This window comes from Balaenoptera physalus (genome assembly GCF_965194825.1).
Source record: "Balaenoptera physalus genome assembly, chromosome: 8".
In the NCBI taxonomy this organism is placed as follows: domain Eukaryota; kingdom Metazoa; phylum Chordata; class Mammalia; order Artiodactyla; family Balaenopteridae; genus Balaenoptera; species Balaenoptera physalus.
In genome coordinates, this window is record NC_138887.1 from 122,181,934 (window position 1) to 122,209,239 (window position 27,306).

Below are 27,306 nucleotides of genomic sequence, written 5' to 3' on the forward strand. Positions count from 1 at the left end.
CGGAGGCCGAGGCGGCGAGGGCGCGCAGACGGCGAGGGAGCGCGGGCGGCCCAGCCCGGCCCGGCCCGGCCCGCGCCTCCCGCCGCTCACCCATGCGACTCGGGCCGCGGGGCTCGGCGGGGCTCGGCGGGGGCGCGGCCGCACGCCGGTGGGGCGCCCCGGTCCGCAGCGGGGCGGCGGCCGCGCGGAGGGGGCCCCGAGGCCGGCGGAGCGCAGCGCGGGCCCGCGGGCCTCCATGTGCGTGCTGGCGGCGGCGGGCGCGCTGACCGCTCGCGCCCCGCACCCTCGAGGGCCGGCCGGGGCGCGCGGGCGGGGGCGGCCGGGCGGCGGCGGCGGCCCGAGTGGGGCCCGGCGGGCGTGAGCGCGGGGGAGCGCGCTGCCTGCATGCGCGGAGCTCTAGCCCCGGGCGGCCGCCGCGGCAGCGCCGGGTCGGAGGCAGCCGGACGTGGAGAGGAGCGCGGAGCCCGGAGGCGCCCCGGGTCCGCGCTGGACCATTGTGACTGTGTAGCGCCCGGGTGCGCTGCGAAGACGAGGACCGGACTCTTTTGAATCTCCCGGCATCTGGGCGCGGGGCGACTTTCGGTATTTTCTAACTCAACTCGTGGATTGGAACGTGGCTCCGCTCTGAGCGCGGCCGGCGACTTGTAGGAGCCCAGCCCTGGCTGCGGCCGCCGCGCACGCCCTCAGAAGACTCGGCGGGGTAGGGGCACGGACTGGCCGCGAGAGTCTCCGCGTGCAGAGCGGGCGGGCCGAGGGCTGATTGGAGGGACTCCCCGGAGAAGCGATTTGGGATTTGTTGCGAACAGCATGGAGGAGAATGACCCCAAGCCCAGCGAAGCGGCGGCGGCGGCGGCGGCGGTGGAGGGGCAGCGGCAGCCGGAATCCAGCCCCAGCGGCGGCTCGGGCGGCGGCGGCAGCAGCCCGGGCGACGCGGACACTGGCCGCCGGCGGGCTCTGATGCTGCCCGCGGTCCTGCAGGCGCCGGGCAACCACCAGCATCCACACCGTATTACCAACTTCTTCATCGACAACATCCTGCGGCCCGAGTTCGGCCGGAGAAAGGACGCAGGGACGTGCTGCGCCGGCTCCGGAAGAGGCAGAGGCGGCGGAGGCGGCGGCGAAGGCGGCGCGGGCGGCGCGGAGGGAGGCGGCGGCGCGGCCGGCGCCGAGCAGCTCCTGGGGTCGGGCCGGGAGCCCCGGCAGAACGCGCCGGGTGTGCCGGGTGCGGGCGGGCCGCTGCCCGGCGGTGGCGGCGGCGACTCTCCGGGTGACGGCGAAGGCGGCTCCAAGGCGCTCTCGCTGCACAGCGGCGCCAAGAAAGGCGGAGACGCCGGGGGCCCCCTGGACGGGGCGCTCAAGGCCCGCGGCTTGGGCGGCGGCGACCTGTCTGTGAGCTCAGACTCGGACAGTTCGCAGGCCAGCGCCAACCTGGGTGCGCAGCCCATGCTCTGGCCGGCTTGGGTCTACTGCACGCGCTACTCGGACCGACCTTCTTCAGGTGAGTCCTGGGGACCCATGTCCTGGCCCGCCGTGGGGAGGCCCGTGGGGTTGCGGGGCAGCGCTGGCGCGGGAACTTACCCGGAGGAAGAAGACACCAGGATCCCTGTCCCCCAACACAAAGACACACACACACAGCGACATTGTTTGCGGCTGACGCTGACCCCGGCAGCGGCCGGGAGGAGAGGGGGCAGGACTGATTCACAAGGGGGTACAGACTTCGTAGAACGGCAAAAGCACCGGACCTCCTTTCTCTCTTGCCTTTTGGGCCTCTCCTTGCAGCCCCTAGCCCATCCCTCCCTTGGCTGGAGTTTATTTGGTGGGAACGGGGTGGCTGCCAGACAGGCCCGGAAGCTCACACTCTCCACCCCTTCTCCGCGTTCTTCCAACTCAGTCCAGACCCGGGACCCACGCCCAGCCCACCGCAGACCTAGACTCATCCTACGACCCAGTTATCCCAGATATGGCCGGGGAAGAAAGCAAGGCTGTCTGCTCTTCCTCAGCTGGGGCTGATGAGGGGGCCTGGGGGGATCCGCGGAGGGAAGGGATGGAAACAGAGGCGCCCTTTGCCCCGTGCCTGGTTTGACTGCCGAGCCGGCGCGCACACAGCTTGGAGGAGGGAGGCCTGCAATCCCCAAATAGAAAGGACCTTTCCCAGAGCTTTCCTGGGGCAGCTCTGCGTAGAAAAGGAGCAGATTTCACAGGGAATGTGGCGGGAGCCCGTGGGGGTGTGCAGAGCTTCTGGGCGTATTTTTCATAGATCCGGGATTTTTAAAAGCTAAGTCCATGTCCCTGTAGAAATCATCAGCCGCGTTAAATGCGGGTCTGCGGCTGCGAACCGCCATTAGGCGCAGACTCCATTTGTCCCCGAGCCGGCAGCGCAGACCGGACCCCCTTGCCCCCCCACAGCCCTCAACTGTTTTGCGGGGGTCGTTTACCCAGTTCACAGCACAACAAAGTCACCCCTTGGCCGCCTTCCCGCAGAGATGGTGTGTATATCTCTGATGAAATCCGGATTTCTCCAGCTAGATCTGAAATTTGCTCCATTGTTCTCGCCTCTCTCCTTTGTTAATATTTAATTAACATATAGGCTCACAATGCGGCCGGCGAGGAGCCTCGGCCCGGCTTTGTGCGGCGCCGGAGTCGCGGCCGCGCCAGGCCCCAGTGGCCCGCGGGAGCCCGGCAGCCCGGCCTGGCTCGGCGGCTGCTCTTCCTGGACTTAAAAAAAAAAAAAAAAAAAAGCCCCGTAAGATAAGATTTGTTTCTTGGCGTTTAAGAAAGCAGCAACGCAGAGTTTTCTTGCGGAGGTTTGGTCCTGTTTCCGAGACTCCTTAAGTGTTTGCGGTTTGAAAGAAAATCAAGAAAGAAAAGGAACTAAAAATTCTGATTCTAGTTAGATTTTCTTTGCGTAAAATGGTGTGTATCTTTTGTGGGCTGATTCGTTGTGTGCGAGCACCCCAGGACCAGAGGAGTTTGGGGGTTGGGGAGGGCGGGAGTGGAGACGGAGAACCGGCTCCGCTACGCGAGGCTTCGTTGGGGGGCCGAGCAGGCGCGGGGCCGCCCGGGGCCTGTCGAGGCCTCGCCGAGACACCTCCTTCCCCCTTGGCGCGCCCGGGACGCCGGCCGCCGCCCCGGATCCGCACCCCCCGGGTAAGAGCCAGGCTGCTGGGCGAGGAGCCGGTGCCCTCGGCGTGGGTGCGACGGGACCGTGAGTGTGCGCGCGCGTGGGGCAGTGCGCCTGGGTGGGTGTGAGCGGGGGCGTGCTGTGGAAGCTAAAAGGCCCGGAGTGTGAGCCGAGTCAGCCCTTGGCGCCCCCTCTCCAGCGCGCACGGCCCCCTCTTTCCGATCGTGCGTCCCGGAGAGGGAGGACAGGGCTCGGTGGGCGGGGGACGGAGGGCTTGGCGCCCCCTGGGCCTGCGGACCGTCCCAGACCCCTCGCTCGGCGCGGGCCGGGGACCGAACCCACCTTCCTGGTCCGGGTCCGGGTGCCGCCGGAGGGGCTCGCAGCTGGATCCCTCCGCCGGCGCTGCGCTGCGTGGCCTGGCAGCCCCCTGACCCTGCAGAGAGGGGCGGGGACCTGGGTGCTCCGGCTGCCCGAGGTCTAGCTTTCTCCAGCCTCCCACCGAGGGCGCCTCGGAAGAAGCTGGGGCCAGGAGCCCCCCAGAGTCAATTCACACACTTAACAGATTAAGAACCCCAGGCGTGCAGCCGTGACTCCCTCCTGCAAAGGCCTCTTCCCTCACAGACACGCTCGCGGGGCCCACCTTCTGAGACCAACGAAAAGAACACACTTGGCCCCCTTTCCTCTGCTCTCCTTTCTCAGGCCTTTTCCCATGGCCAGGTCCTGGGAGCCTCACCACCACGGTCCCAAGCCACCCTCAAGTGCTGTGGGGCGTCCCAGCGGGAGGAAGTGTGAGGGGTCAGAAGTGTGAACCTCTGCCCAAGGTCACCCGGGCCCCCCAGCGGCCTCCTCCTCCGCTCCCGACCACGCGCGTGCCCCCTCTCCTGGACAGGGGACTGGGGAGACCTGGTGCGGTGAAGGGGTAGGAAGCTCAGTGCTCCTGCCCCACTCAGGCAAGGACATGTAGGCGCCTTCCCGTTCCTAAAGCGAGCAGTGAACTTGGGCCCAGGGCCAAGTGGGGAGGCAGACCTCTGGGCCCCTCCTGTTCTGGGGCCCTGCTAACCCTGCCCCCCGGCCCTCGGGACCTGGGGGGTGTTCCCTGTGGGAGTCCCTTTACACCCCCCAGGGCTCTTCCTGCTACTCCGGCTGCCCTGCCCCGATCTTTCCCCCTCATCTCTCTTCCAGCACCTACCCCCGTCCTGTACTTATTCCTGGACAGAACCTCAGAAAGGGCTAGAAAAAGCCTGGCCACAAAGTTGTGGTTTTTCGCTTTCCTGCAGGAGTTCTCCTTTCATCCGGAGCCCTTTCCGCTAAGCCTGTCCTTCACCCGCACTCACGGTCCCTCCTGCAGACTTCCTGGGCCACCTCCTTGCTCCCCAGGGGAGGGTCCTGGAGGTGGGTGGGAGCTCCGCCCCATCCCATCTCAAGTCCAGGCCAGCTTTCCTCCAGGTCAGCCAGCTGGCCTTGGGCAGCCGCCTCCCTCCCGGCCTCTGCATCCTTCCGTGCCCGTGGGTGACCCACTCCGTGCCCGTGGGTGACCCACCCCTGAGTAAGGAGGCAGGCCTGGAGCCCTCCTCACCCGAGTTCTCTGTGTCCACCATGCCTATCTAGGTCCCAGGTCTCGCAAACCAAAGAAGAAGAACCCCAACAAAGAGGACAAGCGGCCCCGCACGGCCTTCACGGCGGAGCAGCTGCAGAGGCTCAAGGCCGAGTTCCAGACCAACAGGTACCTGACGGAGCAGCGGCGCCAGAGCCTGGCCCAGGAGCTCAGCCTCAACGAGTCACAAATCAAGATTTGGTTCCAGAACAAGCGTGCCAAGATCAAGAAGGCCACGGGCAACAAGAACACGCTGGCCGTGCACCTCATGGCGCAGGGCCTGTACAACCACTCCACCACCGCCAAGGAGGGCAAGTCGGACAGTGAGTAGGGGGCGGGCGCCAAGCCCAGTCTCAGTCCGAGCTAAACAATGCAATAATTTAAAATCATAAATAAAGGGCCAGTGTATAAAGATTATACCAGCATTAATAGTGAAAATACCGTGTATTAGCTATGGTTCTGCAATATTCTGTGTATATATAATTTACAGGAGGTGTAAAATCCAAAATATCTGACTATAAAATATTTTTTGAGTTTTCTTATGTTTATGAGATTATGCTAATTTTACGATTTTTTTTTTTTGCGAAGGGGGCTGCGTAGGGTTTCATCTTTTTTAATCCCCTAAGTTCCATTATGGAACATCGGACACTTTTTTTCTTTTTTTTAATTTCAAAAGGAGAAAAACATTAAAACAACTTGCTGAAGTCCAAAGATTTTTATTGCTGCATTTCACACGACTGTGAACCGAATAAATAGCTCCTACTTGGTCTATGAGTTCTGCCACTTTGTTCGTGTGGGCTTGGTGAGGGCAGCAGGAGGGGCCGCATCCCCGGCCTCGCCCTCGCCATCCGGCAGCCGGCGGCGAAGGGGCCCTGGCGGGGCGGCGGCTGGAGGCTCGGCTCCCCCCAAGCCTGGACCTGCCGGGCTGCCTGGGCCGAGGGGCCCACGGCCGGCTCCCCCATCCCCGCCTCCTGCCTTCCCTTCCGGTCCTCCTCCTCGCCGAGGCCTGGCCCGCGCCTCCCTGCGTGCTTCCGTCTGCGTCTGTGTCGCTCTCCCCAGTCCAGCCGCCTGCCGCCAGCACCAACTCTCCCGCCTCCGGGCACCGCTCCGGGGCTCAGGGCCGAGGTGCCGGGTATGTGGCCGGAGGCCCGCGGGCGGTGAGGCCACCCCACCCCTCCAGGCCTGGGCCCAGAGACTCCCCTGCGGCTCCATCAGCAGCCCAGGGGCCGCCTGGGCCCCAGAAACGCGGCCGAGGTCCGCTGCCTCCATCTCTGGCCAGCAGAGGCCTGGAGAGGGAGCTGGCATTTCCTCCCTTCCTTTTTTCTTCTCTTTCTTTTCTTTCTTTTTCTTTTCTTTTCTTTTTTCTTTTTTTTGTAAAGTGGCCGCTTCTGCTATAGAGAGCACTCTTTCAAGGTAAATACGTGTGTGTGTACTTATATATACATGCTCATATACACACACACAAGCAGACGTGTAAGAGTCCACAATTCTGGAACATGTGGCTACCTTGACTTTAAAGGAACTCAGAATTCTCCAGGATCTAGAGGAAGGAAGAAAATGTGTAAATAATCATTTCTTATCACTTTTTGTCTTTTCTTGTTTTTTTTAAAATATACATTTTATTTTTTTGAAGGTGTGGTACAGTGTAAATTAAATATATTCAATATATCCCCATCAAGTACATATATATAAACAAACACATTATCTATATCTATATATATAACTCCACACTGTCTTCTGTTTAGTGTATGGAAAAAGAATTGTGTCCAAATGTCCATCTGCACTGGGACAGCCCAGGGGGTGTACCCATGGCTGAGCCAGGAGTCATGGCTCTGCCCCTGAGGACTGAGGGTGAACTTCTCTCTTTGCCTTAAACCTCTTTATTTCACTGCGATAATAGTTTCACTTTGTACATACTAATGTAAACCTTTTTAAAACAAAAACTATAAAAGCAAAAGTTGTAATTTAAAATTCTGTGAATAACCATCTGCTGCTTAGGAAACTCAATGAAATGATATGCCTTTTTAGCAGGAAGCAAAGTTTTTTGGTTTTTTATTTTTTTATTTTTTATTTTTTAGTTTATAAAACATGTGCGTTTTACAGTTCCAGTAGCAAATATTTATAATCTTATAAGAAGTGAATGTTTCTATTTACAACTGTGGTTATCAAAATTGTGAACATTCCCCCTGCATTTTTGTGTGTTTAAATTCTTGAAAGTTACATTAAATAAAAAAAAAACAAAACGCTTTATTGTAAAATATTGGCTGTCCAAGGTGTAATGACTAGTTTTTTTTTTTTAAGCGTGTTTCTGAGTCCAGCCAGACTACCCTGGGCATCCTCCCCAGTGCTCAGGTGTTCATGGTCTTCGCCTCTGCCAGCAGGTGGGCACATGCCTACCTTCGTAGCCAGAAGCGTAATTTTTTTTTTTTAAATAATGAAGATACTTTGGATAGCTCATGTGAATACAGAACAACCAAAGTAATTTAAGTACACATTTCTTTACCAGAAAGAAGTGTTCCAAAGTACAGTGCTTTTCCGTTGAATAAATATTTAAAATCCTGCAGGACTCAACAGGTCTCCGTCCCCCTGGCTGCTCCTCAGCTGGACAGAGGCGCTCACCCGCTGGGGAGAGGAACTGTTAGTTGACCTGAGGCAAAGAGGCTCTCCCCTTTTACGTTTGATTGTTGTCTTTAGCCCCAAAGCAACGGACATGGACAACATCCCAAGGTGGATGCCGGGAAAGGACCGGCTTTGCCGGAGCTGACCGGATGCCTCTGCTGGAAGCGGTTGGGATTTTCGATCTCGGGACCCACAACCCACTTGGCCACGCAGGACAGCCGACGTGCACCCTGCGCATCCAACTGCCCTATTTCCAAACTTTCTTGGCTTAAAAAAGTTTTATTCTCCCAGAAGAAGAAGCTCAGAGACTAGAGAGGATCATCTGTTCCAAAGGCGACCTTTTAGGCATTTCAGTTCCATACCGGCTTCCCAAGAGGAAGGACGCTGGGCCTCCCGGCAGGAGCTGAGCCGCTCCCGGGTTTTGCAAAGACACGTTCCTCACTGCGGAGGCTCCAGAGCTCCAGCTGCCTGGTCCCAGGAGCATTAATGGGGCGGGATCACGCCAGCCATCCCCAGCGTCTTCCCTAGCCACCACCCCACCCCTGCACAGATCTGGGGGTTCCTAAAGACAAAATTAAAACCCCACTAGCACAACTTCTATTACCCGATTGGCCTCTCTCTCTCTTTTTAATAAAAAGACAACATAGCAACATTAAGCAATCATTTTTGGGTTTTGTTTTTTAATCTGTTGGCAAATCATAGCACTGTTAAGGGGCTATGTATGGTTTTGCAAGGTAATGAGTTCCCCGTCCTCAGAGGCATGCAAGCAGACACTAGGCCTACAGTGGCATACGATTTTTCTTTTGCCTTTTTTCCCCCTTCTGGTAGGGGATTGGACTAAATGAGCTCTCAGACCTTCCAAACGCTGAGATTCTGGTTTTGCTCCTGTGTTTATTACATTTTTAAAATTCAACAGCTACAGTCTAAGCTCATAACTCATGGAGATCCACTTCAGTGCTTGCCAGCCACTTTCACTAGGAGCTAGTGGAGACCAGAGTCAGGCCTAAAGGGAAGGCCACGCTTTCCGAAGTCCAGCTGCCACTCGGTTCCACCTGGACCACCACGGACGGTTCTGCGTGTCTCGGATTTGGACCCGGGCTGCAGCACCGGTGACACACCGGGCTGGGTCCCCACCAGGTCATTGCCCCCGCAGGAGGCCGGTTTCCTAAATGTCCCTCAGAGGAAAGTTCCTTTGTAAAGGAAGTCCTTGCTCCTTGGAGCTGAACGGCCCCCGCCCCCAGGCCTGGCTGTGTCCCTACCAGGCCCAGGCGGAGCTGTGTCCACAGTCCTCCTTAGTCGGGTAGAGACTAGGCTGAGGCCTGGGAGCCCGGGGACGGGGGTGGGGAGGACAGTTGCGGCCACCCCCAGGCCTGCGGAGCAGGGTTCCTTGGCGCTTAGAGAGCCTTCCTCCTCCGGCTGCCAAAAGGGGTCGAAGGAGTAGCGCCCAACCCTCGTGCTGGCGTCAGAATCCGCGGGTCAACACAGGTCTGAAGGTCGCCCAAAGTGAACGGCCAAGCGCTTTCTTTAGGGGAGACAAGGGAGGAGCCCCCAGTCTGCTGTCCAAGGAGGTCCGTCTTTTCTGTTTTCCCTTGAGTGAAAAGGGCAAATCCATGGGACTTCTGGACCGCTCGGTACAGGTGTGCCCGGGCGAACAGCTTGCACAGCGAACACCAGGCACTATGTATGCAAGTGCGCTCGCAGGCCGCGCGGGGCCGGCCGGGAGGCCGCGTTTGCTCGCTCCGGCTCGGCTAAAAGTCATTCTGTCTCCCGCTGGTTTAATATCCGACCTCTCCGGTCTCTGCCCGCCCGGGCAGCTCCCCAAGCGCCCCCCGGGAAGGTCCCGGCTCCTCCGAAAACGGCCGCTTGCCAGGAGGAGCCGCCGCGCTCTGGGAGGTTAATAGCGGCTGGCGACCAAGGCCTCGGGGAGACCGACCCCCCCGCCCCGCACCCCGACCCTGCCTACACGCCCGCACTGCAGCCCCGAGCCGGGCCTCGGGGTGGGGACCTCCTTTCCGCGCTTCTCCTTCCTACCAGGGCCGAGCGAGAGGCCTCCTCCGGGCCTCCAGGAAGAGGAGGCGGGTGGGGGGGATGGGGTGGCGGGAGACGGGCGGTCGCAGGCGGGACGCAGCGCTGAGTCCCCTGGCCCCGCGGGCCCCCTTCGCGGGGGAGACCCGGGCGCGCGTGGTGCCGGCGCCCTGAGCTCCAGGGCGCACTTCGTGAGCCCGGCCGCGCGAGCCCCTCGTAGACCCTTCATGTTTTTATTAATAATCTCGTATACTTCATTCTATTTATGATCCCCGCCCACAGAAAAGAAAAGGCCAGTCTTGAAATCTCCTGAAATGTAATAACATTCATTAAAGTGACTCCTAATTACGAGATTTAATCAAGTGTGGTTGGCCTCGCGCAGGGCCTGGCTGGTGAGACTGACGATGACCGCGTTATTATTATTGCCGTTGTTGTTATTAGTCTCCTGCTCAGCCGCCAGGGTGACTGGCCACCTCCCCAGCTTGGGCCCAATCCCCGCAGAGGGATGTGGGGAGCCCCCCAAGATGGGGGTGGGGGAAACGACCAGAGTCTCGGGAACACGTGTGGCCCGGGCTTCCTGCCCTTCGCGGAGCCCAGCCCCAGGCCCTTGCCAGGCCTGGGCAACACCTCCGGGCGGAGGTGGCGTGTCCCCAAAGCCCTAGGCCCTCCGTGTCCCTGGGGGACGCCAGGACCGGTGTTCCGTGAAGGGAGAATCCTGCGGCCGGAGCCCCGGACTCGCCGCATTGGCTGTCCTGCCCCACCCCTCCTTCCAGGGCTGAGCCCCGCGCTTTGCCCGGAACAAAGAGTGGCCGAGATCTGCCTCCCTGGCCGCCTTTTCACCCCCTCAGCCTGGAAGGCGTCCCAGAGAAGCCCTCCCCCTCCCGCCCCATCACCCCCGCCCCAGTCTCCCCGGAGACCCGGGAGGGAAGAAGAGATGAGGGCCCCAGTGGGCCGCGCGCGCGGCGGGCCTGCGGCGCTTTCTCCTCTGCGGAGGGGCTCGGGATGGGAACGCGGGTGGGAGGGACCCTGACACCGCCCAGGGTCCTCCGTGGGCCGAGGGAGGGTGGGGGTCACTGCGTGCGCGGACCGTCTGGAAGGATCGGGGCGGGCCGCCGCTCAGCCCCATCTGTCGAGCTGTGAAACTTGGCCGCGCGGCCCGAGCGCGCTGCCGGCGGAAGGGGCCTCCGACCGCCTTTCAGCCGGCGCGTTCGGCGTTCTCTCCTCCCGCCAAGTCCTTTGTCTGGAAGAGGACTGTCAGGCTCTGCGCCGGGGTTTGCCCTCCTCCTCCCCCAACCTCTACCCCCTCCGCTAACTTCCCTTTCTTCCTCCGCTTTTCTCTCCTCTTTGGATGGGTAATCACAGGCTCCAGCTGCCTAGCGTGCCGCGAGGAGTTGCTGCCGGGTTCCTGTGTCTGCGGCCCCTCCCGGCAGCAGACTGGCCGCTTCCTTCCAACTTCGCCAGGACCCCGGCCCCTGCCCTCTGGCGTCATTGAGTGGCCATGGCATGCGCGTCTGAGTTTTCCCTTCAGGCCACAACTTTCTCCTGAGGATTTTGACTCTCACACTCCCACCGACAAAATATGAATCTGGAAAGCTGGCGTTTCTTCAGATTCAGGCAGTAGGGGACACAGCAGAGTCACCCAGCCTTTGGCAGAATTTACTCCTGCCAAGGCTAATACCATTACTCTGTTACTGCGGGTAAGGTGCCCGGATAAACCATTTCCATTGTAACTCAGAGGCTGTCGTTTCAAGTCTCAGATTATGCCCTCCAGTGCCAAAACATCTGGGTGAAAATTGGACAGATTTCAATCTCGAGAATGAATGATGGACATGCTGGCTTCCAAACATCTATTTGTTTGGGACAAGACTGAAGCCTGCTAAGAAAGCATTGGGCTGAGCTTGCTTTCAGATGCCCCAGGGTTCAGGGTCCCTCACATCAGCTTGCAGACGGCTCAAGTTCCACATTTTTTCATGCAGATATTTATATAACGGCACTTCGCACTGAATGAAGTGCAGGGCAAGGAAAGGGCAGAGTTTTGTGACCAGGCAGCCCTGCATTCGACTGTGTTACTTACCAGCCCCAGAGTCCAATCATTCGTGTTTCAAGCAGAAAGAACACCTACCTAATAGGTTTCCTGTGAGGGGTTTTTGTGAGGACATGAACAGAAAGCTCCTGGGACAGAACAGGGCTCGCTACTTGGATGGTGGAACTCTCGCTCTGCACGGGAAAATTGTGCTCAGCTCACGTGGGTCCCGGCCAGCCCAGGGCCTGTTTTTGGTAAAGTGCCTACACATTCCTGGCTACTACCATCCCGTGTAGCATCTATATAGTTGTTAGGGGAAACGGGAAAGGGGGGAAACCGTGAAATAGGAGAGACGATATTCACATGGTTATAAAAAGTGCAACAGTGGTGGGAGCTGAAGGAGAACAGAACACAATCCCACCAGTAGAGACGCAGGACTGCAGTTAGCACTTTCTAGAATCATGAGCCCCCCTCTCTTTCGAAACACTGCTACGCGTGCACTTTGTAATCACAGGGCTCGAAAACATAGGCACCCATATTCATATCAGGATCTTTTCCCCAGGCTTTTCCAAAAAATGAGCAAGATGCTGTGCTTTGGGTTTCTGTAGAAGCTCAATAGCTTTACCTGCCACTCCATTTTCCATTCCAATTGATAATTACCGCACTGAGCAGGGAGCCTCATGGCCACGAGACACAGCTGACTCAGAGCCTAGGCGGTGGGCACCCACCTGCACATGGAGGGCTGGGCTCGAGGCTGCGACCTGCAGCGTGTCCCGCCCGCGGCCCCGGCTGCATCACACCCGCCCCACCCACGCGGCTCTTCCTCCGAAAGCCAGCCGGCCTCCTCGTGACATGATGAGCTATTTTGTCTAAATACTGAAGGGTCTAAGTACCGCTTTGAAATTAATTGCTGTTCCTATAGCTAAAAGCATAACAGGCTTTGATTACATGCTAACCAGAATGAAACGTAATCCTGAGGTAATTATGTGGAGATAATTTTATAATTATATCATTCAACTGAAGAAGCAATGTGTTGTTAACCTCCCATTTTAACAAGTCTGATGATTTAAAATAAAAATGGTCCTAAATCTGGACCTTTTAAAAAACGTAGAGTTGCCGCTTTGTTTTCCCCACATCGAGAACGTGAATACCCCACGGAGAAAGGGGGAGACCCGGGGAAATCTCAGACAAAGGGGGCTGTCCGAGAGGAGAGCATTTCCCAGCGCTGACCTGCTCTCAAAGGCTCAGAAAGCCGATCTGCATTTCTATTCTGTCCGGCTTGTATGTGGAAGTAACACCCAACGTCCCTGACGGGCGACCCTTGGAGAGTGCCGGCTCTCTGAGACACTCTAGCAGGGTGTGAATAGAGCCGGGTGGGCTGGGGTGAAGGTCAAAACCCAGGCACGCCTGCAGGTGGTTCGTTTCTGCTCCCAAACACCAGCGTCCTCGGAGGGGCGCCCGCAGGACCTCGGCCCGGCCACGGATCCCCTCCCCCGCCCTCCCCTTCCAAGCCACCCGGGAGGCTCTGGTGGCCCTGGGGTTGAGGTATTAGGAGGTGCTCCACTGGGATACCAAGGCCTATTCTGCCGGCAGCCTGGCTTTCCTAGCAGTTCTGGGGAATTTGCGAAGGGCTGGAGGGCCAGAGTACCGCGTCTGGATGGAGAGTTAAACTGTCTGATTCCTTTGAGGTGATCAAAGGTCAGCCAGACACGTCCCCTTTGGGCATTGAGTGCGCCCTACAGTTTTTTTTTGGCGGTTGCACACTGCCTCAAAGTGGGCGATTCATGGGTGACACATCAGCTCACTCGCCGCCGTGAGGAAGGCGGCTTTTACGCAGCGGCAGGAGCGCGCCTTGTGGATTCCAAGCCCCAAGGAAACAAAACCAACGCGGCAGAGGATGGATGTAATACAAACCCGCCGGAGTCACAAGCCAAACAGCCCCAAACGCAACGCAGGGGCGTGACAATGGCCTTTGTGCCTGGCACCAAATGAGGGCGCTGGGCCCAGCACAGAGCGGGCCAGGACGGATGCACATTTCCATGCAGGTGAGAACGTCCCTGGGGCAACCCGAGGGCTGGGGCTCGTTGCCTTTGCACCATGAGATTTGCAGACCCCTCCTTTCCCCCTACAGGGGTATTTCATTCACACCTTTTTTTTTTTTTTAAATGCTTCCTAGTCAAACTTGAATATGCAATGAGGCGCCAGAGCTTTGTGGCGGAAATATAATTAAACTGGTGAAAGATGTAAAAGATGAAGGATGAGGATGACATCAGGCCGATTTCACACTTGGCAGTCGGATAGCTGGGCCCAAGCCGTGCTCTTGCCACGCAAGGCAGATCAAAGTGCCCTGCCACTGCTAAAAAGGGGAAAGGGGACTTAAGTATGCTAATCCCCAGGACAAATATATTTTAATCTTGTTAGAATACAAGTTAATGCTGCAGCTCAGTGGCTGAACTTGGTCAGACTGTAGAGGTCCATTTTTATTTTAGCTATGAATGAGGTAGACCTCCTGGTTTATTCATAGGTAGTAAAAGTAATTTACAAAACGAACCCCTCTTTGGGATGCATCACCCCCATCCTGAGCTTTCTTTGCTGGGAGGGCAGGGAATTCCGGAGGCTCCCGGGATGGGATGATGCCTGACACCATTCAACTCTCCCCATCCCTGCCTCTGTCTGCAGAAGATCCTGATGGCCAAGAAAGGAACTCAGCTCATTTGGCAAAGAAACAGGGAAACTCTGAAATTAATTAAAAGATTCTCCAAAGCAATCTGTTTCCCTTTAGGCCTGAGGTTTGACAACCAAACCAATTCCTTTCTATCAGCCCTCTCACTTTAATTTTTACAATGTCAATTTTCATTACTATTAATTATTTGCCGAGCTCCAACTGTACATCTGGTATTGCCCTGATTAGCAAGAAGCTTGCAGGTTCGTGGCTGCCTAAGTTTCAGTTCCTGTTAGATGTGAATGTGTGAGTTGTGTAGGTATGCATGTGTAAGATGTTAGGTGCAGAGAGAAGAAGGAAGGGCATCAGTCTGTAGGGCCCCCCCCCCCAGATAAAACCATTATGGTAAAAATTATAGATGATTGCAGGTATATCTGTATATCTCTGTGTGTGTGTGTGTGTGTGTGTGAGAGAGAGAGAGAGAGAAAGAGAGAGAGAGAGCTGGAGCTGGAGAGCTTACTGTAAGGTTACAGAAGGTTAAACTTCCCTGTAGAACCTGCCGGCCAGATATTGCTGATGGCAGCCATCTAAAAGGCAATTTCTGTCTTTCTGCTCTAGTGTGTGTTAGAATTCCCTCTGCCTCGGGCGTAAAACCTGACTCACACTAAAGCATGCATTGCATCCGTGCATTCCGAAGACCCTCCTCTGCCCTTCTGGACCCCAGCCGGCCCACTGTCCCCCAGGGGAGGCGACTGGCAGGCCGACTGGGGGAGGGGCAGCTGGCAGCAGCCTCCGCCCCCAAAACTGCCTCTGGTTTCCAGGACTTAGGAATGTCCATTTCTGCCACAATTCTCTCAAGTCCCCTTGAAGTTAGGAAGCAAGTTGCATGCATTGCAGTTACTGTAAACCCACAACTGGTACATGATGAGTTTCAGAATTCCAGGGAAGCGAGACTGAAAGAAGCACAGTGGCTGGTAGCCAGAGTGTCCCGAGGAGACCCTTCCTGGGAGACCCCTCCTCCTGTCTCTCTCAACTCCTTGAGTGCGTGTACTTTGGCTGGTGGTTTCCTTAGAAGACATCCTAGCCCTTCCTTTGGGTTTCTTATTCCAGCAGTCAGGTTTCCCAGATATTTGGTCCATTGTGTCTTTCTGTGTTAAGTAATGACAGTATCTAGCGTTTGTTGAGTTCCCACGAAGGGCCAGGGCACCAGCTTCCTAGGCTGCCCCACGCAAGCACTACAAACTGGGGGGCTTAAACCAGTAGGGATTTTTGTCTCAGTTCTGGAGACTGGAAGTCAGGAATCAAGGTGTCAGCAGGGTTGCTTCCTTCTGGGGCTCCAGGAGGGGATCTGTCACCTCCTCCAGCTTCAGACCATCAACCCCTGGTGTTCTTTGGCTTGTAGACGCATCACTCCAGTCTCTGTCTCTGTGCTCACATGGCCTTCTCCCTGCATGCATGTCTGTGTCCAAATTCCCCCCTTTATAAGGACACCGGTTATATTGGATTTAGGGCCCACCCAAGTTCAGTATGACCTTATCTTCACTCCCACATGCAAAGATGCTATTTCCAAATAAGGTCACATTCACAGGTTCATGAATGGACATGCCTTTGGGGGGACGTTCTTCAGCCCAGTACAGCCAGTACTCCACATGTAATGCGGATTCTCTTAAGCCATCTCCCAGTAAAGCCCCCGCAGTGGACTCTGCTATTCCCACCACGGAAGGGTCAGGAGACTGAGCCGTGGAGCCCCCCTGGTGGCCAGCGTGAGTCACCTGCCCTCAGCTTCCTCTGCTGGTCTGTGGCATCCGTGACACGGCCTTCGACTTTAGCATCCATGCGACCCAGAGAGACACTGTCCCTCCCGTAGAATAATTTACAGAAAGGCGCTTCGTCCCCCATGGGGGCTGCACAGAGCACGGTTATTCTGTTGCAAGTATTCCTTTCCCCTCGCGGCCTTGGTTTCCTCATCTGAAACCTGGCGAGAAGGAAGGAGAGAAGCCACTCTGCAGGCTCTGGGGAGATCCCCACGAGCTGGCCCCATGAGGGATACAGAACCACGCCTGGCACAGAGGAGATGCCGGATGCGTCGTCACTGGGGTCCTGATGGAGGCAGCGCTGGTGTCCCTGCAGGAGGCCCTGCAGTGCTGGGGTCCCCCTGGGCGCCCAGCGGGAGCCGAGCCTCTCTGGGTGCTCGGTACCCCTGTTAACGCAGAGCTGTGTTGCGGCTGATGCTTTTACCGTCTTGCTGACCCTGTGGGAGTGAGTCTAGTTCACGTGCAGCGGAGCAGTCGAGTCAGGACTGAGCCTCTCAAACCGGAAACGTGGGTGCGCTTGGTGAGACTGCAAGAGAGCAGCCCAGAAGACGGGAAAGAGGGGAACACAGGGCCGTCCTGCGACAAACTGAGCACCGTGTGTTCTAGATTCTGTTATAAGTGGAGAAGAACAGAAGCTTGTTTGAGTGAAACACTCGGGGAAAAGCGTTAGATGGAGGCCTCTCGTCCTGCGCTCTCTCGGAGGATTGGCCGCCCATCAGCTGTGAAGGCAGGTGTGGGGGCCTCCCCGGTCCCGGCCTGCCGGCTTCCATCCTCTGGCCACTTCGGGCCTGCAGAGCCCTGAGCCCGACCACCCACGGCAGCAGCCGGCAGCTTTCCCAAGCACCAGCCACGATTAGGGCACAGCAGTCCCGAGAGCGGAGTCCTATTACTGGGAAGCCACCAGCGAGGCACGGGGGGCATAGGTGACGTCCCAAAGCCACCGCGTTGGCCGTGGCAGGCCTGAGATTGACGGTCTAGCAGTAATTGCATTTTAAAGCGGGTCACCGGGCAGGCGGGGGCACAGCTGCCCCCGAGGAGTGACCTCCGGGGATGGACACCTGGCACCGGTGCACAGGACAAGCGCTGGGTAGGAGGGCTGCGGGGTGACACGGCGCTCCCGAAACATTCTGCGTGTGCCCATGCATTTCCCAGCCTCCCTGGTAGGCAGGTCAGGAACAGCGGAGTAGCACTTTTTTTTTTTTTTGCTGCACCGCAAGGCTTGTGGGATCTTAATTCCCCAACCAGGGATCGAACCCAGGCCCTCAGCACCTCAGCACTGAGAGTGCAAAGTCCTAACCACTGGACTGGCAGGGAATTCCCAAGCAGAGTAGCATTGACCAATGGTCTTGGGGCAAAGCGACCCACTTGGACCGCAGGTCCAAGGCTGGTGAGATGTGAGCTCCCCCATTCCTTTCCCGCCTCTGCAGCTCTGGATGTCTTGGGTTAGAGAGTGACCTCACGGGGCAGTGAGCCCCCATCCGCCTGGACCCCAGAGAGTTAGGCTGACAAGACAGTGAGACATGCAGTTAATATTTCAGAGCGGCACAGGCCAGCGACCTAACAGGACCCTGTGCATGACACCAGTGATGGCGGCCTGCCCCTCCTGACTCTGGTGCCAGCCCGGTCCTGAGAAGAGAGACAGTCTCCCTGCCCTTGAACTTTCACCTCTTGTTCTGCATCCTCATCCTTTCCCGCTTCTCCCTCTAGGAGCCTCGACCCAGAATGAGGAAGAAGACTGAAGTGCAAACACTGTGCCCACACAGCCCCTGGGATGACACAGGATGCATGTCCAGTGTTATAACTACTTAGGGTTTAATTCTGAAAGGGCAAGAGGGCCCATGTGGGCATTTAGCTGGAGGGCTGAGAAGGCAAAGCTAAGGATGAGGTTAAGGAACTTGTGATGTGTCTCTGGTACAGATGCTTATCTACGTTCAAAGCCAATGAGCCGTGCCACACGCCCTACCACCTGAGGTTCTGATGTAGCACAATTTGGATATGCTGATATTAGCACCATTCTTGTAATCTCCTCAGTATACTAAATATTCAAGGCTCATGTGTTCACTATTCCTACACCCATCCCTCTTTTCGGGGTGATGCTTGTCCAACTCAAATAAATTTACATTTTCATCTCTACTGACTTAGTAAGAGAAAACTATATGTTTGAGTGGACTTGTGTGACCCCTCCAGCCCAGAATATAAAGTGTTTACACACTACTGAAGACCGAAAGCAGCGAGGGCCTTTTCCTTCTTGCTTTTCAGAGAGCATCCATTGACCTACATTTGTAATTTCATGTTATTTGCTAGTGCAGAGCTGGAAGAGTGGTGGAGAAAAGGCTGCCATGTACAGTTGAGCAGGTTGCTCACGGCACAAGGACAGCCCCCTGAGGTGGTTGAGTTAAAACCCAGCTTGTATTCTGTTTGCCAAGTTCTCTTTCCTGGCATAGAGCTGCATCCACCTCGAGGAAAGGGTACATTTTTCTAAATTGCAGGAAGGTGCCACCCATTCATCAAGGTCTGTACTCATGAATCTATGACTGCTCAGAGGGGGAGCCTTTCTCTAATTTGCACAAAGACATCAGTGGCAGCCCTGGTAGAAAAGGCTAGGAGACCTCAGAGAAAGAGGAGGTATAGGAGAGGCAGTCTCTGCAGTGTCAAGACATGAGTGCCAGCACCTCATGTTTATTTCAACATAAACAAGACATAAACTCAAAAATAAAAGTCATGACAACAGAAAACACTGCCTAGGTCTGTTGATAGTTCGGGTTATTTTTCAGCAAATATTCACTCTTCCTCCCCATCTGCTTTGCATGGAGTTGAGCTGCTTCGACGATGAGCTTTGGACATGAAGTGTTTGCAGAGTGCTGGCTTACTTCAGAGCTTGGGCTCTCCCGGTGGCCTGGGCTCCAGACGAACCCATGTGATGCAGACCTGGACCTGCCCCACAGCACAGCCGCCCAGCTGAGCCCATCCCTGGGCAGCTGAACTGCCGCTGACCCGGGAGTCCAGGAGCAGAAGAATGCACGCTGCCTCCTGTGAGCCGCTGCGTCCTGCAGGGCTCTGTCCTGCAGGGCTCTGTCCTGCAGGGCTCTGCAGCCGACAAAAATGGCCTCTTTCAAATTCCTTCCTTGCCCACATCTGAGATTTGGGGACTGATTTACGGAGGGTATTCGTTGATCACTCTGTCCCAGCGTTTATTTTAAATTCCATGCAAGGATTATGCCTGATCTCTATTTAAATTCTTGGCCCTCGGTGATGTTGACACTATCATTCAGAACCTCCTGTGCATCTTACCATCTCCGTTGCCCACTACAAAATTCATCCATGCTGTTTAGCATGTTCCCTGCGGGGTGGCTAAAGCAGATGTGATCTCTCAGAACATCTGTCAAGATGTGACTGAGGCCGAACACGGCAGTGACTCCCATGTGCTAAGGCTGAGCCCCGGGGAGAACCCGCTCTATAAAGCCCTGTTATGTTTGGGGCGATGAGACCTTGATTTGACCCTTGTTATCTGTCCCAGCCTCACACTGAGCTTTGCTAATGTTGTTACCTAAGACACGAGCAGAAGATTCCCCAAAGTTACGCACCCGCGTTATAGTATCTGCATGTCCCCTCCCCTCTGCAACGTGGGCACCTCCGAAGGGCCAGCCTGGCTCCAGAGCCCCCAGGGAGTCGTCTGGGGCCACTGCTGTGACTGCATCGCAGCCCAGCTTCTCCCCGGCCGAGTGCCACGTCAGCCTGGGAGCTAGACCTAGCCCACCCTGCTCAGCGCCACTGCCTGAGGAGCCCCACCCGTGACAGCTTTCCAGGACAGTTCGGGTTTTCCGATTCCTAATTCAAGCCTCTCTCCAATACAAGAACACTGTCTCTCGGAAAACTTAAAAATATCCTAGAGAGGTAGAGGAAATACTGGAGTTTTCATGAGAGGACCTGATAGCCGTCTGCCCGCAGTGGGAAATGGGCGGCGGTGGGAGAGGGTGGCCGAAAGCATCCCAAGGAGTAAGCGGAGAAGCGTCAGTTCCTCGTGTGCAGACCTCTGCTGGGCGTCTGGCCCATGTATACAGCCCACCTGTGCTCACGCACAGCTGTGCACACCTGCATGTGTATGTGCGCGAGTCTGTTCTTGTGAGTGTGTGTGCTTGTGTGTGAGATGCACACGCATGTGATGTGTGCGCACGCCCATGTGTGAGTGTGCAGCCTGTGTGTGCACGCCCACATGTGGATGCAGGTGGCTGAGTGTGCACACTCACAAGTATACATGCATGTGCACACGCGTGTGTTAGGTGAGTCAGGTGCACGTGGGGGGCAGCTTCTGTCTGTTACTGTGTTTGATGCCAAATGCTAATTGCTGTGTGGATCTGAAATCAAGCCGTGATGGAGTAAACTGGAGGACAGAGTTTTTTCCCACTGGCTTTCTGGGGGCTGATGGGGCATCTGCTCAGAGCGTTTGAGGTTAGATCCCCGCTGTCGGCAGGGTGTGGGGAGCTCCCTGTTTCTAGGACCAAAACCGGGGCTGGATGATCATCAGCCAGCAGGGCGGTGGCTGGCGGTGTCGGGCCGGATAACAGCAGCCAGCCATCCGAGGCGGGATCGTATCTTGGGAACACCCAGGACGCACCTGCGGGGCTGGTGCCCCTCTCGCGGGCTGGGAAGAGGACCCGGGTCCTGCAGTTGGATCGGCCGTCCTGCTCCCAGCTGAGCCCACAGGGCCTCCAACTCTGGGGAAAGAGAGAAGAAATCAAATCAGGACATGATGCTGAAAAGTAGAAGAGGATCACTTTTTTCCCCCCTCCTATACAAATTCAAATTGTCTTTCTTGGTCTGGTTGATTCGCACCACCAGCAGGAGGCATTTTTTAAACATCCAAATGTGAGGGACACAACATGATGGCCACTGTCCTTTACCATCTGTTCACTGAGAAAGTCCACAAGGGGAAAACATGATGATGAATTAAGTAATGCCTTTAAATGCACTGATCATAACAGCATCTCAGATATTGTTATAAACGTGAGACCTTTCATTTATCCAGCCTGTCGGCATTGCTTAACATAAAATGGATTTACAGCTGTGTCAGGATGCTTTCAGTCACAAAGAACAGAAAAAAGCAAGTTGACCTGGCTTAGACAAGCCCCAAAATCCAGCAGTAGGATGGCTTCAGGTAAGGCTTGACCAAGGCTCACCAATGTCACTAGGGCTGGTTTCCTCAGTCTCTCCCTTTGCCTTCCAAGGTGTTGGCTTCATCCTAAGACTTCCTCCCTGTATGGATACAAGTTGGCTTCTGGCCCAAATGGGGGTCTCAAGCTTCCTGGTTCAAACCCAGAAGAAAAGGAACTCCCACCCCTGGGTCCCATCCTTGGAGAGAGGGAGGGTCCTTCCCAGAGGCTCCCAGTGGACATTTCTTGATGCCTCACTGGCTCAAATTGGGTCATGTGCTTTTCCTGAGCCAAGGACCACGTGATGCGGTGACTGACCCGCTCAATCGGGGCCCTCCCCGGACCTGGGGGTGGGTCAACCCCTTCCAGGGGTGGACGCAGGAGGGGCCCCTCAGAGGAGGGGGTCCCAGGCAGGCTCTGTAAACGGCCACAGTCCTAGCCTTTCCAGTTCCCTTTGTCCCCCTCCCCTCTCTCCACCCAACCCTGGCCCAGACCTGCTGGCTTAGTGCTGAATTAGAACTTGTCGGCTATTCTTCTCGGGACATGCTAGTGTCCAGATAACTCCTCCAGGGTTTCTGGTCTCCACTCACCCCACCGTGTCCATCGAGAGCCCCATGCGGGGTCAGGACACCCGTTTTCACCACAAAGCATGATGCGTCCTGCTACGAGACACGCTGAGGTGTGCACTGGGGCACCACTCGCCTCGGCACTGCACTGGCCCGACAGCGACTTTCAGGGTCTCCTGTGTCCTTTGCTCCAGCCACCGGCTTCTTCTTGAGCTGTGACCCACAGCATCACTTCCCTTGTCGCTGGTTCCCGGGGGCCCCATTTTCATCTCAGGAGAGCAAAGTCCGTTTGCATCGGGGCTCCAGGTCACCATGGCTACCACTTGCATTTGGGCACAGATGTGATGGAAGCTAGCTGACCTGTGAGGGTCACCTGACCAGAGCTCCTCCCCTGGTGACCCACCGGGCTCTCCTTGGCTTTAGGAAGCCAGCAGTTCCTTAACTGTCCTCTGTGGCCGGCTGTCCCTTTCAAGCAGCACATCTGGTGTTCTTCAGAAATCCCCTCCCACCCTGGCTCTGATGCTTTCCCTGCAGGCTGGTCCAGCCTCTACGGAAGGCCCCTCCCCGCCTCACTGGCTCACAGCCCAAGCCCCTACTGGGTTTTCTGTCTTCTAAGGTCACAATTACTCTGAGAATTTGAGAGACCCTCCAGAACTCTGACTTGATTCGTTGGCCCCCAGTTCTACCAGGGACTCACCTCCCACATCCCCGAGAGGCCTTCCCAGGCCGCTCACTGCTCCGGTGAAGTTGCGGGGAGCCCTAAACAGGGGATTGAGGAGCGGGGTCTTCTGAGGCTATCGGTCACACACCGGGTCCTGTGACCCAAAGACCCTTGCTGCTGGGGTTCCAGGCCTGCAGGAGGGGAGGTGCTGTTCGGTGTGTCCCCACCGCTGAGGCACGGGGAGGACCGGGAGTTATCGCCACTCGGCAAAGGGTGCTGGGTGACCTCTGCACAATTAATTTCTTGGCTGTCGCTGTGAATTCCCAGGGGGTGTGTTCACACATCAGACAGAACAGGAGCGCGATTGCCTGTAGTTTGACAGCCTGAGCAGAGGAGGAGCAGGGGACCCGGGGTAACTGGGAGGTTCTGCTGTTAGGCGCTGAGCACTCTGGGGAGGCCAAGGGCAGCCTCTGAGCTTGAACCTCGACTCTGCCACCGCCCAGCCGTGGGAGACTGGGGTCATCCGTCTCTGCCTCGGTTTCCCCCTTGCTGGGGCTTTCTTTGTTCCGTTTTTGGACAGCTGACTGCACGCCCAGGCCAGACAGCTGGACGCCTCTGTTTGCCTCGTCTGCCTGGACCCATCCGCCCTGAGAGCCGGTCTGGGCCTGAGGCTGAGGACCAGTGGCCAGAGCCCAGCTGCGCCCAAAGAGCTCCTCACGCCCTCTAGCGGGAACCCACACCCCGCTTCCTCCGCCCCAGCCCTACTTGTCCTTCTTGGCTGGGTCAGCCATTCCCAGCCTTTTCAGGTAAAAGGACCTCTTTTTAATACCCAAAGGCTTCAGATAACCCGATGGTAGTTATAGTTTTAGTACGTTCTGAAAAAACAGAGACAAAAGACAACTTTCAGTTCCATTGGGCTTTTTTTTTTTTTAACATCTTTATTGGAGTATAATTGCTTTACAACGGTGTGTTAGTTTCTGCTGTATAACAAAGTGAATCAGCTATACATATACATATATCCCCATATCTCTTCCCTCTTGCATCTCCATCCCTCCCACCCTCCCTATCCCACCGCTCTAGGTGGTCACAAAGCACCGAGCTGATCTCCCTGTGCTATGCAGCTGCTTCCCACTAGCCATCTATTTTACATTTGGTAGTGTATATATGTCCATGTCTCTCTCTCACTTCACCTCAGCTTGCCCTTCCCCCTCCCCGTAAATGACATTTTATCAATCACATCAGCGCCCTCATGTATTTGAGGTATAATTTATATATGTGTACATCTGGATCCGCTCACAAATACGTACATTATATATATATATATATATGTATACACACACAGCCACAAGTATATCTATATAAAGCTACAGTGTTACAACGAAGAGGTCCCCAAATACAGTATATTCTGCAAGGAACACAGAAGTTAATTCTTCTCTGGTGACACTTCTGCAGGGACAAGGGCTAGGTCACGGGGCAGCTCTGTCCCCAGGGATTATTTGGAAACCCAGGCTCCTTCCCAGCGCTGTCCAGCAGAGCTTTCCATGCCATCCAATATGGTAGCCACTCACCCACATGGCTGTTGGACATTTGAAACATGACCAGTGCCACTGAGGACCTGAATTTTAATTTTATTTAATTTTAACTAACTTGAGTTCACTGCCCCCAGGACTCTTGGCTACCATGCTGGGCAGCACAGCTGTGCTGCCGCTGGGGCCTCCCTACCACCTGCCTGGTCCAGGCTCCAAGTTGCCTGCCAGTGTAGACCCGGCGCCGCTGGAGGTGGAGGGACAGCGAGGAGGGGGCAGGCTCACACACCCTCATAGGGGTCCGTCTCGAGGCCACTCCTCGATGCAGAGAGCCCGGGCCAAGGCCTGACCGGGCAGCCACACCCCGGGGTGGGAGATGGTGCTATGAAAGGGAGAAGGAATCCTGGGGGACAGCTGCTGGTCTAAGCTGTGCTACAGACACCTGCTCTGTATTCCGTATTTTGTCTGTAGCGCTAATTGGTGAAGTACGGGTTTGTAGGTCCCTTGCGGTCCGTGCATCCCCCAGGGGTCTGTGCCCAGAGGGTGGGATCACCAGCCTGGCTCAGCCCGCAGCTCAAGTCCTTCCTCATCCACACGACGTAGCCAACCCGAGCTCTGTGCCAGGCGGGGGTCCCTGCCTTCCCATCACTGGCCTCTCTCCAACCCCTTCGCCTGGGCTCCCTGCGCCTTGGGGTCCGGCTGCTCCGGGCACTGGCCCCTGCATTCCCAGCCCGGACTCGGGACAGCAGCGAGATGCTCCTGTCTGCTGGGCCTTTCACCGCCGGAGGACTTTGGTGATTCCGGTCTCCTTTCATCTCCCCTGAGAGGGACTAAGGGGCGTCCCCCCCCATGAGGAAACTCAGGAGCAGCGCAGCCTCCGTCCCCACCCTGTCCTGATGCTCAACGCCCTGGCGGGGGTGGGAAGGGCCGCTGGACAGACGCACGGCTCCTGTGGTCCCCAGCGCAGGTTCCCGAGGACGAGAACACACGGGCGCGCGTTCCGGCGTGGGACGCTGCCTGGAACCGGACATCCAGCCCGGCCAGCGCTCCCTGGAGCGGCGTCCCCTGTCCCTCCGTCTGGATTTCTGTCCCACTCCTGGCAAGCGCCCCACCGCGGGGATCCCGGGAAGGGAGGCTGCATGAGAACTCGTGCACATGGCAGTGGGAGCACACGTGCCCGGGATGAGGGAGGCAGGCGCGCCCGGGGAAAGCCAGAACTGCCCACCGGACCGAGAGGCCGGCCATAGAAGGTGACGCTGAAGGTGGCAGGGGTCCCCGATTTGTGGGGACGACATCCAGGAGCTGTGGTGAGAAGCGTGCTCTGGAGGCGTGTCTGGCAGCAGACGAAGGACGGATTGGAGGGACGTGGCCTCTAAGAGGCCAGGAGAGAAGGGCGAGGCCTGCATGGGGCGCTAGGGCATCGGAGGTAGAACCCCAAGGAACAAGCCTGAGAGGCAGGGGAGCAGGGGGCAGAGCGGCGCTGGGTGGTGGGCAGGGCAGGTTTGCTCCTCCGGCTCAGGCCTTCATCTCTCCCTCCTGGGCCCAGACGGTCCTCCTCAGCAGCGGGGAGAGGGGCCCCGTGCAGCAGCCCTCCCCCGCCTCCCACCCGGCACAGGCGGGGGTGACCAAGGCTCAGGGGCGGCATCGCCACAAGCCAAGGACTGCGCTGTGCTGCAAGCGCCGCTGGGTGTTCTCAGCCGGCTCTTCTGTCACAAGCCCGGGCCGGCCACCAGGAAACCGGGAAGGAGGGATCCTTCAGAACAGGAAGCGCTGGCTGGGGAACCCCCCTTCCCAGGGTTCCGGCCCCTGGCCCGGCCCCCCTGCTCCGGGGATTGTCCTGAGCACCACTGACCAGGACTTCATGGCTCAGAAGCCACCAGAAGGCAAAGGGTGAAGGGGCCACGCCCCAGCGGCCGCCCGGCCTGCACGCTCGGCTGCCTGCTCTGTGCACGCAGTCTTTCCAGGTGGGAAGCGCTCAGCCCAGGGAGAAAAGGGTGCGCAGCCCAGGGAGTGATGGGGCAGCTGCTCTCACCAGAGCCACTCTTTCAAATTTCTAATCAGGATCCAGAACCAGGATGCGTCCTGCCCCTGCCCGCAGGGCTCGGTGGGGACCGTGAGGCCACAGAACATCGGGGCAGCCCTGGCGGGAAGTCAGGAAGACTCGGACTTCAGGGGGCTGAGTTTTCCCAGGAAGGAAACCTGTCAGAAAGTGTTAACGTGAAGGACAGAGGGGCCCCTGGGCCGAGCCCGAAACTCTTCCTGGCGTTGGGATTGCTCCAAGGCGTTAAGGAGTTATTTTCGTTTGCTTGCAGTTGCCCGCTAATTTTAAACAACACTATAGAGCAAAGAGCTGTTTCTCCACCAAAACTCCCCTCCACCCGGCAGGCCCCAGAGCCAAGCAGCCCCTGAGGGGGAGCTGCCTAAACACCTGGACTCGGGGCTGGGTATCTAGAACCTTCTTCCTTTATCCCCGGAGTCCTGGGCTGCTGCTTCTAGCCCCTCCTCCAAGAAGGAGGCGAAGCTGAGGCTTGGAAAGGGCTGACCCGAGGCATCACTGCCCGTCCCTTCCGACGGTTGCCATGGTTGGCCTCAGGCATCCATGGCAGGCTGCAGGAAACATGGCTGTGGGCTGCGATACAGCAGGAGAGAATGGGCTGACGTGGAAGACAGAAATTTTTTTTTAATGTGCAAACAGTTTAGGGAACCGACAGACAAAAGGAAAAAGAGGAGACAATCCAACAAAGGCTGGAAGAGCAAAGGGAGCTGATAGGACGAGAGGAGGCGTGGAGAGGGGAGAGCTGGCCGCCGATTAGCATCTGAGCCAGAGAGCGAGGACCAGGCCGAGAAGGCCGGGGAGGCCTCGGGGGCTCCCAGGGCGTGGGTGTGGGCACTGGGGGGAGGGCAGGCAGCCCGACGTGGGGATGTGGGGACAGAAACATGACTGAAACAGACAGGACAGGGCAGGTTGGGGACCGCAAACAACCACGAGAGCAAATACTTACGTGCATCATCACGGCCAGCGGCATCCGGAATTTCACAGAACCGCAGTCATCAGAGGACCTGGGCAACCGTCCAGCCAAGCCCTTCGTGCCCAGGGAGGACGGAAGCTGACCGCTGAGGCCAAGGTCTCCCCGGGTCCCTCTGTTGCAAGCTCTTTCCCCAGCACCACTCACCTGCCTCTTGTTTATTACATAGTTTTATGAGATGTAATCGGCATGTAACATTATACTCGTCTCAGGTGTACAATGTAATGATTCAGTATTTGTATATGTTGCAAAAGGACGTGATGTGCAGCTTGATGACCACAGTTAACAATACTGTACTGCCTACAGGAAAGCTGCTAGAGAGCAAATCTAAAAATCCGCATCACAAGAAAAAAGCACGGTAACGGAGTGAGGTGATGGATGCACTAGACTTGCTGTGGAGATCATTTCACAATATTTTTAGCCTGCTTTTCAAATACGCAGTCACACTTGAAAACTGGGATCAAGAAACCTGGAAGGAGCAGGAATAATGTTGAGAGTGGGAAGGGTCAACACTGGAGA

General features: G+C 56.9%; 1 protein-coding gene across 1 annotated transcript; it reads left to right on the plus strand.

Annotated features, from left to right (window-relative positions):
* The first annotated feature begins 329 nt into the window (after positions 1 to 329).
* On the plus strand, positions 330 to 6,848 carry EN2 (engrailed homeobox 2). Its single transcript, XM_082473828.1, has 2 exons — positions 330 to 1,498; positions 4,730 to 6,848. Exons 1-2 carry the CDS (start codon positions 808 to 810, stop codon positions 5,044 to 5,046), a joined length of 1,008 nt encoding a protein of 335 aa, XP_082329954.1. The 5' UTR covers positions 330 to 807; the 3' UTR covers positions 5,047 to 6,848.
* The last annotated feature ends 20,458 nt before the right edge of the window (positions 6,849 to 27,306 follow it).

Excerpts from the sequence above, each read along its gene's own strand:
- EN2 (XM_082473828.1), top strand. The coding sequence starts at position 808 with ATGGAGGAGAATGACCCCAAGCCCAGCGAAGCGGCGGCGGCGGCGGCG. Across the intron at positions 1,499-4,729 it reads CTCGGACCGACCTTCTTCAG|GTCCCAGGTCTCGCAAACCA; the intron begins GTGAGTCCTGGG and ends ATGCCTATCTAG.